Genomic DNA, 16,636 nt, shown 5'->3' on the forward strand with positions numbered 1-16,636 from the left:
AAATCACGTTGTGCATACTATGTAAAGCTTTAGTTTGAGTTTATAGGGTGAGCTGTAAAGAACTCTTGAGTTTATGCCCTAGAGTTTTTGTCCTGCTCATGCACATGCATCCATACACATACATTAAACATGGCATTATAAAGACTGTGTTAGAAGTCAAGGCAGGTCTTCTGTTTGCTATCGATCTGTCTTCAGGCACATTTGCTTGTGCTATCCCATGAGAGAAACAAACCCTACCTCATTCTCTTACCTCCCACCCTGCCCTCTCCAACACTCACCCCACCACCACCCCATCACAGATACAGCCTCATCACAAACTCACACACACTTAAACACAGCGAGTGAAAGTGGAGGCTGTCTGTTGTAAGACAAACCAGTCCTGAGCGAAAAGGAAAAAAAAATTTTTAACACTGAGCTTTAATGTAATTACAACACATTGTGATAAATGAGCAAAACAACTTTCATGATGGCAATTGTTCATTTAAATTAACAACATAAATGGCACAGCGGTATGTCTCTATAGAGGGTCCAAAACATAGATTTGTGATGGTACTTTTGTGAGGATTAACAGGTCAGGTCTGAAGATTCAGCTCAAGTGTTAAAGTGGATTAGGTAAATTCTTAGAGGCATATATGGTAATATCTTCTGCATATTGTTAATATATAGCAAAAATACATAATTAGTATTTGTAAAGGACGAGACAGAAATAATTTCCAGACAGAAGTGGGATATCTCTGAAAAGGAATAGTTCAACCAAAAATCATCTGGCATCATTTAATCACCTTCATGTTGTTGCAAACCCATAATGACTTTCTTTTTTTAGAGAGACACAAAAAAGATGTTACGCAGACTTTTAGCCTCAGTCACCATTTATTATCATTACATCTTTTTTTCCATTCAATTTAAGTCAGTGGTTACAAAGGCTTAGTCCCTGACATTCTACCTAACATCTCCTTTTGTGTTCAACAGAAGAGACATACAGGTTTGTAACCACATGTGTGTGAGTGAATGATGACAGATTTAAATATTTGGGAGGACTATCCCTTTAATGGGATCCCTTTTAATTTCATTATAGGTGTGCAAAAAAAAAAAAAAAAAAAAATCACAAAAGAAAGTGCACCACACAGGAAGTAGTCAGCATGGTGTAAATGTAAAATAAATTAAAATCTAATAAATCCAGATGTTCAGAAATAATAGAATAAAATAAGAAACTGCAAAATATTCTTAGCCAATGTACTGTATATATTCCTTTTTATCCAAACCAAGTCTATCTAGAAAGTTATCTAGAAATAAATAAATAGAAATGATCAAATTCATCTAAAAAGTAGGCCTACTCATTGTATATCAAATAATTTGTATGTACAGTATAATCATAAACCCCTGCAGATAGAGTCCAGGCCACACGGCGCCCTCTAGCGGTTTAAACTGAGCAGCGCAGCTAAATGAAATGATTTATCATTACAATTCAACGCGCAAAGTTTGTCAAAATGATCACTTCCCAAATGTTGATTATAGATGCAGAACACTTGAAACATTTCACAGAACAGCGATCTATTAGAATCATCACGGTAAAAGAAGGAATGATGGATGTTTAATTCTCCCATATATAGCCTATCTTTATGATTTGATATTCAAGCGCCCGTAACTCTCACGTAACTAATGCTTTATTACGGGTAAAAAGGAAAGAAAGGAAACCGACGTGTAACGTGTAAAAACTTAAATTAGAATTAATCGAAAAAAATCAAAAAAACTGCCCAGCCCTAGTTGTAAGATTGAAAAATAAGAGGGATTCGTGATGTCAGTTGAAAAGGAAAGTTGTTTCAGAGGTGATGAGCAAGTGATTGTTTTTTGATACCTGTTTGAACAAACACTGAATGATGGGGGTAATGTTCTTGAAATTCTATTTGGCATTGCTAGTGGTGCAGAAACAACTAGATTTCTAGAGAAATAGAAAAAAAAAAAAAGAAGAAAAAAAAGAAAACTAGAAATAGAGAAATGAGTTCTGCATCATTTCTTGGAGTCTTTGGAGGCTTTTGGGGAAAGGAACTGACTGGATCCAAAAAGTGGTCTTTATAAGACAGGTGACTTGGAGGAGAGAGGTTGAAAAATAAAAGGGATCAGTGACATCAGCTAAAAAGGAATGTCGTTTAAGAGGCGGAGCATGTTATTAAATTTTGATGAAAGATTGTGAAGACAAACATTCTCTTTGGAATAACATGCAGAGATTAATTGTTCACAATAAGACCAGGAATGTGTATTAAGAAAGTAAATAGTGTCAATTTAGGATTCATGTTTACTGTAAAATTGTGCCAGATCAGTAGCTTAAGATTCAACACAAAAACACAGGGTTCCCGGCCCGTGTGTTTTGCCCGTTTCTTGCAGCTGCACAGACTGCAAGGCCTTTGGGCAGTTCGGGTACTGCAGGATGAGAGAGAGAGAAAGATGGAGAGAAAGAGAGACCACTGTAAAGCTATAGCAACCATATGCAAATGAGGGACTGCACACAGCTTGAGAAACGGATTATAAATCATTTACCACCTCTCGGCCAGTGAGAAGGTAATGCACTCATCACTCCATCTTCAAAAAACGAAGGAGAGAAGGTGCCCTGTTGTGTGAGGAGGCACAAAGGAAAGGTGTTTCCCACACATCTTAATAACACACAATTATATTATCCTTCAAATCAGTGCAACCAAACAGCTTATGCATAATTACATATTAATAACAGAAAACAAAGCCTTTGGGTTCACTTGGTCTGCTGGGTTTGTTAAATGTCTAAATAAGATGTCCAGGGTTTATATTGTTCCACATAAATTTACATATGAATTATTTCATTACTAATAGCGAATACATTTCATAAACAGGCTTTTACAAATCATCTACAATTCATTCCAATAGTAGTAATTTGCAATCAAAACTCCTATGTGCAACCAGATATGGATAATAATACCTGAAGAGCTATAGGGATAGTTCGCCCATAAATGAAGATTCTCTTTTGAGATTTACTCACCTTCATTTTGTTCCAAACCCATTTTCCATGGAAAACAAAAAGAGAGTCTTAGTCAACAATCACCTTCATTGCATCTTGTTTTCTGTACAATGAAAGTGAATGGTGACTGATGCTGACATTCTGCCTAACATCTCCTTTTGTGTTCCATGGAAGAAAGAAAGTCAAAAAGGTTTGGAACAACATGAGGGTGAGTAACAGAATATTCATTTTGGGGTGAACTATACCTTCAAGCTTACCCTTTAAGCTCTTGTAAAAGTGACACATAAGGCTCTGATGAAGCTCTCCCCAGATCAGCATTAAAGTAGAAAGCTGACACACTGATCAAAGATGTCCGACTCATGTCATGACTCTGTGCACACCGTGGTGGATTTGCGGTGATGGCTCCCTTTTAAATTTAGGAGGAAAGAGGGAGCGATACAGAGAGACAGTGAACACCGTGTTCTTTCTCATGCCAGCTACTGTGTCTCTGTGCTGTTTGCAGGAAAGGAGACTTTACCTTTCAGTTAAACTTTGTGAACTGAGACCAGCGTTATGATATGAGCTGGAACAGACCTGTCGAAAGGTGTCATTTCAAGACAGTGATGCTTGAATTCCACTGGCCCCTCTCGTGGTAAAGCTACAAGCTCTATGCTAGGCAGTACTGCACATCAGAGTGTTTAAAGGGATAGTTCACCCACCAAAAATGACAATTCTGTCACTATTTCATCACCATGTAATTCCAAACCTATTTGACTTTCTCCCATGGAACACAAAATAAGACATTTCGTAAGCGTGCAAAGCGCAGCCCTATGCATTACGATTGTGCCCTACGTCTTATCTAATTTTTGTGATGTACTAATTCTAAGCATAGTTTTCATGCCAGCACAAAGTGCAAGTGGGCATGGGTAGAGTGTTTGCACTAACTGTGGGTGTATGCGCACAAATTGTGGGTGTACTATATGTTAATGAAGTAGTGCAAAGCGCAATTTGCTATTTTCCTGAGGAATAGGTCATTGCGCTAAGACGTTTCAATACTACCTCTTAACTCAGCGCAAAGTCCAAATTCAGTTCCTGCATTTGCAGTTTAGAGATTTCACCTGCAGGTGACAATAAAGTTCATGTCCAAACATCAAATTATGTCCCTGCTAAAAGCCTTTTTATGAAACAAAAATGTGTGATATTTATGTTAAACTTTCTATAGGCCATCATGGTTTATTTTTCAATTATTATTATGTTTGTGTGTTCAATTGATGTATTTATACTAATTTGTATTGTTATTTTTCCACCTGTTGTCGTAGAGAGATTTTTTTAAGTCACTGCAAAGGGGCTGCCAAGTCTGAGTCGATGGTTCTCTCATGGAAATGGATGGCATGCCCCCTTCAGGAAAGGGGTGAAAATTTACCCCAGGTGGAGTAGTTTAAGTATCTTGGGATCTTATTCATAAGTAAGGGGAGAAGGGAGTGTAAGATCGGCTGCAGACTGGGAACAGTGACCGCAGTAATGACTGAAAGAATAAGATCACGAATACAAGTGGCTGAAATGAGTTTTCTCTGCAGGGTGGCGGGACTCATTCTCCGTGACAGCGTGAGGAGTTCGGCCATCCGGGAGGAACTCGGAGCTACTCCTCCGCATTGAAAGGAGCCAGTTGAGGTGGTTCGGGCAACTGGAAAAGATGCCCCCCTGGGCGCCTCCCGTTGGAGGTGTTCCAGGTACGGCCAACTGGGACGGGACCCCGAGGTTGCCCAGGACCCGCTGGAGAGATTATATCTCCCAGTTGGCCTAGGAGCGGCTGGGAATCCCCCAGGTTGAGCTGGAGAAAGTTGCTGGGGGCAGGGATGTCTGGGCCTCTCTGCTCTCCCAATTGCCACCGTGACCCTAATGGACTAAGCGGTAAAGAAAATGCATGGATGGATAGATGGATAGATGGATGGATGGATGTGATGGGGGTGTGATATTGGTTAGGGGGAGGAAATAAAGAAATGCTTATGCAGCCATTATAAAGGCAGGAGTTGACGAGAGAATTAGAACAAAGATACACACTTTTTTCTGATTAACACTTTTTATTGATTCTCAAAATTGACAAAGAGACACAAAACTATATTCACAGAATAAACATTTAACCCCCACTATTTCCCCTCCCCCTCCCAATCCTCAACCCCACCCTAACCCTCAACAAACATCTATGTGGTCACACATGAGCACACACATTCACAAAAATAAATAAATTATATATATATATATATATATATATATATATATATATATATATATATATATATATATATATCACACACACACACACACACACACACACACACACACACACACTACCGGTCAAAAGTTTTGAAACACTTACTCATTCTTTATTATAATTCTTTTTTTTTTCTTCACATATTAGAATAATAGTGAAGTCATCAAAACTATGGAATAACATAAATGGAACTATGGGAATTATGTTGTGACTAAACAAAATCCAAAATAAATCAAAACTGTGTTATATTTTAGCATCTTCAAAGTAGTCACCCTTTGCCTAGAATTTGCAGACATGTACTCTTGACATTTTCTCAACCAACTTCTTGAGGTATCACTCTGGGATGCTTTTTAAACAGTATTGAAGGAGTTCCCATCTATGTTGGGCACTTATTGGCTGCTTTTCTTTATTATTTGGTCCAAGTCATCAATTTCAAAAACGTTTTTTTTTTTTTTTTTTTTAATTAAATTTTAGTTTTATAATGAAATAAATTAATATGGTGGCACAACTATATTTTTGTTTTCAAACATTTAAGCATACACCTTCAGATCAAAATATTTTTAAGATCATGAGAAACATTTCAGTCAAGTGTTTCAAAACTTTTGACCGGTAGTGTGTGTGTGTGTGTGTGTGTGTGTATATATATATACACTATATTGACAAAGGTATTGGGACACCTACACATTACACCTACAGGAGCTTTTATGACATCCCATTCTAAATCCATAGGCATTAATATCGAGTTGGTCCCCCCTTTGCAGCTATAACAGCTTCCACTCTTCTGGGAAGGCTTTCTACAAGATTTTGGAGTGTGTCTGTTGGAATTTTTGCCCATTCTTCCAGAAGAGCATTTGTGAGGTCAGACACTGATGTTGGATGAGAGGGCCTGGCTCGCAATCTCCGTTCTAGTTCATCCCAAAGGTGTTCGATAGGGTTGAGGTCAGGGCTCTGTGCGGGCCAGTCAAGTTCTTCCACACCAAACTCATCCAACCATGTCTTTATGGACCTTGCTTTGTGCACTGGGGCACAGTCATGCTGGAACAGAAAAGGGCCTTCCCCAAACTGTTTCCACAAAGTTGGAAGCATAGAATTTTCCAGAATGTCTTGGTAAGCTGAGGCATTAACATTTCGGAAAATTCTATGCTTCCAACTCTCATCCATCATCAGTGTCTGACCTCACAAATGCTCTTCTGGAAGAATGGGCAAAAATTCCAACAGACACACTCCAAAATCTTGTAGAAAGCCTTCCCAGAAGAGTGGAAGCTCTTATCGCTGCAAAGGGGGGACCAACTCGATATTAATGCCTATGGATTTAGAATGGGATGTCATAAAAGCTCCTGTAGGTGTAATGTGTAGGTGTCCCAATACTTTTGTCTGTATAGTGTGTGTGTGTACATATATATATATATATATATATATATATACTGTATATACACACACTACTGGTCAAGTTTTGAAACACTTACTCATTCTTTATTATAATTTGTTTCACATTTAGAATAATAGTAAAGTCATCAAAACTATGGAATAACATAAATGGAACTATGGGAATTATGTTGTGACTAAACAAAATCCAAAATAAATCAAAACTGTGTTATATTTTAACATCTTCAAAGTAGTCACCCTTTGTCTAGAATTTGCAGACATGTACGCTTGACATTTTCTCAACCAACTTCTTGAGGTATCACCCTGGGATGCTTTTAAAACAGAATTGAAGGAGTTCCCATCTATGTTGGGCACTTATTGGCTGCTTTTCTTTATTATTTGGTCCAAGTCATCAATTTCAAAAACGTTTTTTTTTTTTTTTTTTTTAATTAAATTTTAGTTTTATAATGAAATAAATTAATATGGTGGCACAACTATATTTTTGTTTTCAAACATTTAAGCATACACCTTCAGATCAAAATATTTTTAAGATCATGAGAAACATTTCAGTCAAGTGTTTCAAAACTTTTGACTGGTAGTGTATATATCAAATAATAATAATAATCACACACATTTAAAACTGTACTTCTCTCTCCAATGCCCCTCCCCGAGAGCCCTTCAAGAAGGCCAGAGTAATACACTGATGCCTCATGACCTTTTCCAAAAGCAGTAATTACCACTCCCAGAGTATCTGCCGTGTAGCAGAGAGCAGGTGGCGCAGCTGTAAATACCTAAAGAAATGAGATCTGGGAATCCCAAAATGTTGAACCATATTTTCAAAGGATCTCAACACTCCACTCTCATATAGGTCACCGAGCGTATTAACCTCCCTCACAATCCACTCTGTCCAGCAGAAAGGGGACTTATTAATACATAGTTTTGGGTTCAGCCATATGCTCAAGGCTACATGTAAATGTCCGAATTAAACACTCTGGACACTTTTGTCCATACCGAGTGCAAATGCGAGATAATGGGGTGTAACTTCTCCGATTAGTTTGATAGAAAGGCTTTGCGATGGTGAAATAGGGGCAAGAACTTCCTGTTCATTACAAAACCAGGGAGGGGCTTTCTCAGGTGGAAGTGACCAATGAGCCAAATGTCTGAGACCAAATGCATAATAATAAAACAACATTTTGTGTAGGCCTAGCCCACCAATTAACTCTGTATCCTGAGAATTTAGAAAAGTAATTAATAATTCTGTGGAGGCAAGGCATAGATCTAGTGGGGTTGGATACGAATAATAAAATATCATCTGCGTTATGACTATATGCCACACCTCCCGTCATCACCCCCTGGAAAATCATCCTCCTTTCTTATCGCGGCTAATGGTTCCAGGGCAAGACAAAACAATACCTGCCGGGTGCCCCTATCCAGAGTAAAATAATCTGAAATTAATCCATTTGTTTGTACCGCCACTACCGGGTTTCTATAAAGTACCTTAATCCATTCAATAAAGGTATTCCTGAACCCCTACATTTCCAAAATCTTAAAAAGGTAATCTCATTCTACCATATCAAACGCCTTTTCGGCATCAAATGAGATGGCGACGACCGGAGTCTGATCATTCACCACTGACCACATGATATTGATGAAACACCTAATATTATCAGAAGAGCTACGGCCTGAATAAACCCCACCTGATCTATATGTATAAAAGATGTCATAACTTAATCGGTTTTTGACAATATTTTAACGTCTAGCTCTGATCAGGGAAATTGGATGGTAACTCTTACACTCACTTGGATCTTTGTGCTTTTTAAGTATCAGACTGATCCGGGCTTGTGTCATGGTTGGTGGAAGCTTTCCATTCTTTAATGATTCCGTATAAACTTCTAGCAAAAGTGGAGCCAATTCTGTAGCATAAGATCTAAAAAATTCAGCTGCAAAGCCGTTTGGTCCCGGAGCCTTGCCTGTAGGCAGGGCCTTAATTACCTCGCCAAGCTCCTCCAAGTTTCTCTCAGAATCAAGAGAATTTTTTTTGCTCAGATGTCAGTTTAGGAAGTTCTAATGGTTCCACAAAGTTTTTAATATCTTTATCAGTAGATGAAGACATGGAACTATAAAGATCAATATAGAATTCTTTAAAAGCATTATTAATATCCATGGCCGAGATAAATATTTTCTTGCCCTGAATAGCCAAAACTCCACCTTCCGTGACAAAAATAGTATTATATCTGTATTTCAATCAGGTCAATTCTAGGAGACCATTAAACAACATTCGGCACTTCAGCTCTGCCTCGGCACATTTAATATTCCCTTCCAATTTCACGAGTTCTTGTGCTTTGGATTGTTTGGTAAATGAGGCATACTGTATGATCCGGCCCCTAAGAACCGCCTTAAGTGCCTCCCAAGCCACGCTCACAGAGGATACTGAGGACCAGTTGGTCTCCATATAGACATTGATTTCAGCCTTTAGCATTTGTTGGAATTCAGGATTTTGCAAAAGGGATACATTAAAATGCCAACTATATCATTTATTTTTCTCCATATGTGGCAACACCTCTAGACACTCCAGGGCATGATCTGAGACTAAAATGTTTCCAATTGAGCAATCAACAACAGATGAAATGAGGGACATAGATATAAAAAAACAAATCTATTCTAGAGTAAAACTTATGGACTGATGGAAAAAAAATGTATAGTCCCTACCAGATGGGTTCAAAAGTCTCCAAATATCTGTAAGACTAAGATTTTTACACATCCTGTGAAGCGTCAATATTGCTCTAGGGGGTTTGCACACTTTTGCTTCACTATGATCAAAGACTATGTCTATCAAAAGATTAAAGTCTCCTCCCAGTATTATATCATGAGGGGTGGCAGCGGCTTGCAACATCCCTTCAAGATCTATAAAAAAAGCCCTGATCATCCATGTTAGGTGCATAAATATTAATGAACATTAAAACAATAATGACTCTTCCTAATTTATCTTTACACTGTTTGAGACATTTGAATTGCAGATGTTTACTTATCAGTGTAATGACACCCCTGCTCTTACTCAAGCCAGCACTATAAAAAAAAAAAATGCCCACACCATATCTTTCCAAGTTTTTCCGCTTCCTGCGGAGAAAGTTGCGTTTCTTGAAGAAACACTATATCATATTTCTTATGCTTAAGAAGAGAAATAACCTTCCTTCTTTTTATGTGGTGCCCAAACCCATTCACATTCCACATGGAGAGAGACAATCCACTCATATTAACATTTGACATTCTGACATATAAGAAAAGATATAGAAATAGATAGTGTGTCAAAAACAAGATTATAAAGACCACATTCCAGCATTGGTGCGACCATTAAAACCTGAACATCCCCCGGAAAAAAACAAACAGAAAAAAGAAAAACGTGCGCATTAACCCCGCGCACGACAGCGCCAACTGGCATCCATCCCTCAAAACTCAAACAGTACATGTACGCCTACGAGGACCCCTGCGACAACTCTGCTGTTGGATTGCTCAAGTCCAGTGTTTCTTTAAAAAATGTTGTGAGACAGAATTACACAGCAAAAGATAATCTATAAAACAAACTCCAGCCAATAGGCGGAACAAACTCAAAGAGCGTGTAGATTCATCCACAAAACTGTCCCGAATGTGATGTGTGCCACTCTGCAAAATAAACTCCAGCCGCTAGGCAGAACCAGCACCAAAAAAACACTCAGTTTCCTCAAACAGTTAAGTGAATGATCAGTGAGCCGGTCCATTCGGCTGCAACATGAGTGTCACAAAGTGACTTACTCCATTGACTTTATGAAGAACATCGCTTGCTGTGGGCATGTTTTACGGCCCTCCTTAGCATCTATTTTCAATTTGGCCAGGAATATCAGTGCAAAAGTGACCTTCCGTTGATGTAAAAGTTTCTTGCATTCCTTGATTCGTTCACATTTCTCTCTTGTTGAATTTGCAAAGTCTGGAACAAGAAAATGCTGTGGTTTTTCCAAGAAAGCCTTCCTTTACTCCTTGCCTCGCTTAACACAAGATTCTAATCGGATGATCTCAGAAATTTGGCCAGAATTGATTGAGGCTCATCTCCCTCCGTGGATCTCCACGCCGGAACTGTGTGAGCTCGCTTGATTTCCAGCTTATGGACTGTTATGTCGAGCAGATTTGGAAGGAGCCCATCCAGGAATTTCACCATATCCCGACCCTCTTCGGCCTCAGGAATTCTGACAATATGGACATTATTCTGCCGGCTACGGTTCTCTATGTCCTCCAACTTCTCCCAGACACGCTCCAAATCCACCTTGGTTGCTAGCGGGTTAGCAGATAATTCCTTCTCTGATGACTCCAGATAATCGATCCGTTTCTCGACATCCCCCACTCTTGTAACCATCTCAGAGAACTTCACCTCCATGGCAGTGATCGATCGACATATCACAGCCAGAACCTCCAAGTCAGCAACGACCTTCGTCAGCATTGCCGACATGCCCAGCAACTCTTGCCGCATTTCCCTGACCAAACTGACTCCCTGGCTCGCGGCTCTTTCGGGTGTATCAGCTTGAGCACGTAAGTGTCTTTTAATGTCTCCAGAGCCCGAGGATTTTGAATTCTTTGACATATTGTCCTCCTAGAGTTATGAAACAGTGTATCGAATCTCACCGGTTTATATCATTAAAAGTGTTAAAACTAGCAAAGTGCACAGAGAGCTCGCCGTTCACATGTCCGAACCTCACATGGTGTCACGTGACTCTAAAGATGCACACTTTTGACCATCTTGGCATCATCTCTTATACAGTCATACAAGCTTCTGCCTGAGGCAACACCTGTCATTGGATTTTCACCAGCCAAGGAATATCACCCCATACGATATGGACACACACCCTTGCCAACAGATCACGCTGATATCTGGGAATGAACATACTAATAAACGTACACACACACACATTCAGGTGATCTGATAAAATACCAGTAGTTTTTTCCTCCTCTGTGCCCATCTCTCTAATCTCCAGTGAGACTCTGTCCTGCCTGACCGCACAATGACCTCAGAAATACACATATACTCACAAACGTTTATTTAGATTTCTAAATGAGGATAATAATAGACTTCTATTGTTTTATATAATGCTAATTATACTCATTATACTACTACAGACTAACCTACCCACACCCTAACCCTACAAAACAACTGTTTGAAATTTTAGAATTAAAAGCACTAATTCATGTTTTTATTAATTATTTTTTTCCAACTGTCATAAAAGGAAAAAAACATTTTTGATTTACTGTAGCTCATTTTTGTCCCCAAATTATAGCTATGCACACACACCTGTAGCCATGGATACACAGTATACTGAATGAAGTTAACATCAGTGATTGTATCTCTATATGATAGCCTCTGTCTTTGAGTCTGATTGTGTGAGGGTACCAACTTCAGTAACTGTCCATAGCAACTGGTACTTTCCAACAGGTAGCCATGACAACATTCAGCATGATTCTCACACATGCTGGTCGTCGTGACAACACAAAAAGAGGTTCAGTTCTTTTACACAGACAATGACATCACATAACAGTATTAGGGATATATCAGGGTGGCCGAGCAGTCGACTAGTGTGGTCGACTACTAACAATAGAATTTTAGTAGTGGTTTAAATGGGAGATGCAATTCTCAAATAAATTAAGAGACGGAACTTCTTGGAGAGCGTTTTTGCATGATGATAACTTGCTGAGCTTACAAGTGAATAACAGTCAGCACAGTAAAACTCTCTGCAAGAAGTTTCATTTCTTTAATGCTTTAGGTTTAGTCTTTTTATGCTGAATTGACAATACATTTCAAGACGATCACTATCGGACACTAAAAATCCACTGGTGTTAGTAATGTTACTGTATTTGTGAGGTGCTGTGGAGAGACACTGCTTAAATAAATAGTTGCAGTAAAAAAAAATTAAGTTGCTTGATGTTGGTTATCTTGCAGTTCTGCTCTTTTGAATGTGCAGCGAGGATCGCCTTGAAGCAATTCAGTTACATTGAACATTCATTGTCATTGTGCATTCAGGATGTGCATAAGCAGTTTTGTGCTACTCTGTATTGGAGACTTTCTTATTTCATACTTTTCTTTCTTTGATTATTTTGTGCAATAAGATGTTATAGTTATTTAGCTTATTTATTTGTTGAATATCCGTTCATTACCATGTTGAAATGCTGCGCTTAGCATCCATATATATCCCTCTGAAATGCATCTGATTGGGGTCACATGAACATAATATCAGATCCTAATTATACATTATCCTTATCACAGACTATTTGATTATTAAAATGGGTAGTTTAGCATATCCCTAAAATGGGATTTTTCAAACCACACAGTACTAACCAGGGACTAAAAACGGTTCAAGGAACAAAAACCAAAAACGAACAAAATTTTTAGCAGAACATAACCGAAAACCAGAACAAAGTGATTTTCAATTGTTCCGGAGTGAAAACGTTTTTTTTTTTTTTTTTTTTTTTTTAAAGGTAGTAACCGGTCCCTGGTACTAACTACCCAACTACCATGATTTGTACAATGCTAATTAAGATTGGGAACAAAGAATTTTCCATTTTATAAAAATACAGACACCATATGATTTTTATGACTAACGATTCTTGAACGAGCTTTTCCCCCCAATGTGGATGTTACAAATGCGATATTCAGCAGCAGAGCTGTGTGTTCCAATTCCCGAACAAATGACTCTTGTGAGTCGGTTGTTTTGAGTAAATCTGACTTCCATCATGTCCATCTTGAAATTAAATAAGAACTGTTATTTAATATTATGTGCTTCAGGCTCCTGACACTTAAATTAGGTAGTGCACTGAGTAGTTGTTTATATATCAATGTGTAAATAAAGATAGGCCTACACGTTTTGATTTATAATGATTTATTTTTATTTTTTTTTAAGTAAATGGATGAAACATGCAAGCACATATTTTTTGGTTACAATTTTTATTAAATATATATTTACATTTGGGCCATTTATTGGATTGCACTGATGCCTCAAAAAGTATATATAAACATGCCTTTTGCAAGAATTGTTACATTTATCTTTGATTTGTTATATGTGATCTTTTGATCTTTCAAAAGATCTCATAATTTAATGCATTTCTTATTTACAATTATTTCTTCCTGAAAAGTAAAAATTATTAATGAAACCGGTAAGGAATCAGAATTGTTCAGAGGAATCAGAATTGGAACCGGAATCATTAAATTCCTTATTATTCCCATCCCTAATGCTAATCTACTATGTTTTGGAAACTCCCATGTACACTCACTGAGCCCTTTATTAGGAACACTATGGACCTAATAAAGTGCCCGGCATGGTCTTCTGCCATTGTAGCCCATCCGCCTCAAGGTTCGACATGTTGTGCATTCTGAGATGTTTCTTCTCACCACAATTGTACAGAGTGGTTATCTGAGTTACAGTAGCCTTTCTGTCAGCTCGAACCAGTCTGGCCATTCTCCAATGACCTCTCTCTTCAACAAGGCATTTCCATCCTGCCGCTCACTATATGTTTTTTGTTTTTGGCACCATTCTGAGTAAACTCTATAGACTGTTGTGTGTGAAAATCCCATGAGATCAGCAATCACAGAAATACTCAAACCAGCCCATCTGGCACCAACAATCAAGCCACGGTCGAAATCACTGAGATCACATTTTTCCCCATTCTGATGGTTGTGAACTTTAACTGAAGCTCCTGACCTGTATCTGCATTATTTTATGCATGCACTGCTGTCTCACAATTGGCTGATTAGATAATCGCATGAAAATGTAGGTGTACAGGTGTTTCTAACAGAGTGCTCCTTGACTGTAAATACCACGGTAAATGAAAATGGTAATCATAATTTATCAAAAATACAATTTTTGGTAGCATCATTGTACCGTGGCACTGACAAAAAAATTACATATAAATGGGTAAATTTGGCCAACTAGAGGTAAATACTCTGTGGCAATTCTGTGGCAATGAAATAAAATAGGTATGTTTCAAATATAGTTATCAACAAATCAACGTATCTATGAATAAATCCCTAACAATAACACAGAATTGCCACAATTACAATGGAACACAAAATCCAATTATGAGGTCACAATGCCATCCTTATCAGCATAATTTACTAACAGACAAACACACAATAGAGGCATCAATAAACAGGCCACATGCCATAGGAGCACATTAGACACACAATAGTGTACAGGCATGAGTGTTAGCAGTCACAGTTCAGAACATCGTAAAACCCATCGCTATGGCAACCATTTACCAAGTGACCATTCACAGGATACCAGGATGTACAAGTGTTACTGATACGCACAAATATGAGGAAATAAGTACATACTCAGCCTTTCTTTCTTATCTCTCTATCTCAAACACATAATGAAAACACTGCAGTGAGTATGTAATTTTTCACAAGAGTGTGAATCCATAGGAAAAACAAGATCGGCTCAATAGAATCGCAGGAGATGCATGTGCCAGTGCAACCACACACAGCAACCTTTGATCAAGGGCTGATCATGCACAACCAAGACAGCACACACACACCAATCAGTTTCTCCCTTTAAACACTCAAGCTACACCAGGTGATCTGTACAACATACCAGTTGACGAGGATGAATGTAGACGTACAGAGCTCTCTCTCACACACTCTCACACACACACACACACACACACACACACACACAAACAGATACTGAATAACTGATTTCGATCCCACACCCTACACTGTGGAATGCCATGAATAGAGGGATCCTCCATTCCTAATGACAGAAGGACGAGAGAGATGAAATGAAAGAGAGAGAGAGGGACACACAGAGAGAGAAACCCTCCTTGATTTAGAAACATTAATAATTAAGATGCTACAGCAGTCACACCAAGCACAACCATCTATAACCACTGGAAAGAGACTGTGCCCCATTCTGACAGCATACACACACACACACCACCCCACTGAGAATCATAAACACATAGAAACACGCTGCCTTCGAAAACTGCAATGGAGGATACACACCCAAAAATTCACAACCCACCACAGCATCACCTTCTCTCCAAGTGTCTCTCGCTACATATTGGAGCATTATAATTGAGATAAAGGATAAAAATTAGAGGATGAAGTGAAGGAGACGGGCAGAGAGAGAGAGAGATGGAGAGAGAAAGCAAGAGCCTGGAGGTGCTGCAAGCCTCTAAAATAGCCTGTATTGCGGCGGATGAACCAACCTGAGCACGGCCATCAGAAAGCAGCCTCCAATTCTCCCTCCCTCCCCCTATCTTTCTCTCCCACTCTGCGCTCTCTCCATCACCAGCATCCCCAACTCTGCCTCCATCTCTCCCTGTCTCAGCCAGCTCCTCTAACATTCATTCCATCCCTCTCAAGTGCTCCTTTCTTCTCGGTTCCCGACCCTCTCATACACCCGTAGCCCTGTCTTACCTGCGGTTTGGTGGGCGGCTGCCTGTTCTGGCGGTTGGGTCGGGGCCTGGAGCGGGTGTAGTGCCTCAGTGTGTGGCCATCGATGGGCAGGTCCATAGGGGGCTGAGGAGGTGCTGGCTCCGAGCGCCGGGGCTCTCTGTTGCTAAGAGCGGCAGCAGCAGGAGCGGCAGCAGCAGGAGCGGCAGCAGCATCCGCCTCTCTCCCCGGGTAGGAGGGGCTTCCTGGCTTCAGCTGGCCTGCCAATGTGACTGACAGCCCCGTCGCCAACGACAACGACAGGGCCCGCCTCCTCTCCTCCGTTCCTACCCTGGAGATCTGAGGCCCTCCCCCTCCTCCCATTCGCTCCTCTACCTTCTGCTGGGGATGTGTGGCCACACGCGCCTGCTGTTCGCCTTCTACATCTAACAAACCTGCAGAGAGAGAGCGAGAGGAAGGAAATAAGGGACGACAGAGGGAGATAGTGAGGGAGGGGTGCCACCAAATCCTGAATAATATGTGTATCTTTCTAGAGAGGAGGAAATGGACAGGGATAGTGAGAGAAAGGATGGAGAAAGAGAGCGATGAATATTTAGAAATAAAGCAGAGGAAAAGAGAGAAGGAT

General features: G+C 39.5%; 1 protein-coding gene across 1 annotated transcript in view; it reads right to left on the reverse strand.

Annotated features, from left to right (window-relative positions):
- The window catches only part of LOC127455949 (capping protein, Arp2/3 and myosin-I linker protein 2-like), a 76,864-nt gene that overhangs the window by 17,139 nt on the left and 43,089 nt on the right, over positions 1-16,636 (reverse strand). Inside the window, exon 31 of the mRNA XM_051724146.1 lies at positions 16,036-16,445. Within this exon, the coding sequence (XP_051580106.1) occupies positions 16,036-16,445 (410 nt within the window). The remainder of the gene's footprint in view (positions 1-16,035; positions 16,446-16,636) is intronic.

The sequence above is a fragment of the Myxocyprinus asiaticus genome, chromosome 18, assembly GCF_019703515.2.
Source record: "Myxocyprinus asiaticus isolate MX2 ecotype Aquarium Trade chromosome 18, UBuf_Myxa_2, whole genome shotgun sequence".
NCBI classification, from domain to species: domain Eukaryota; kingdom Metazoa; phylum Chordata; class Actinopteri; order Cypriniformes; family Catostomidae; genus Myxocyprinus; species Myxocyprinus asiaticus.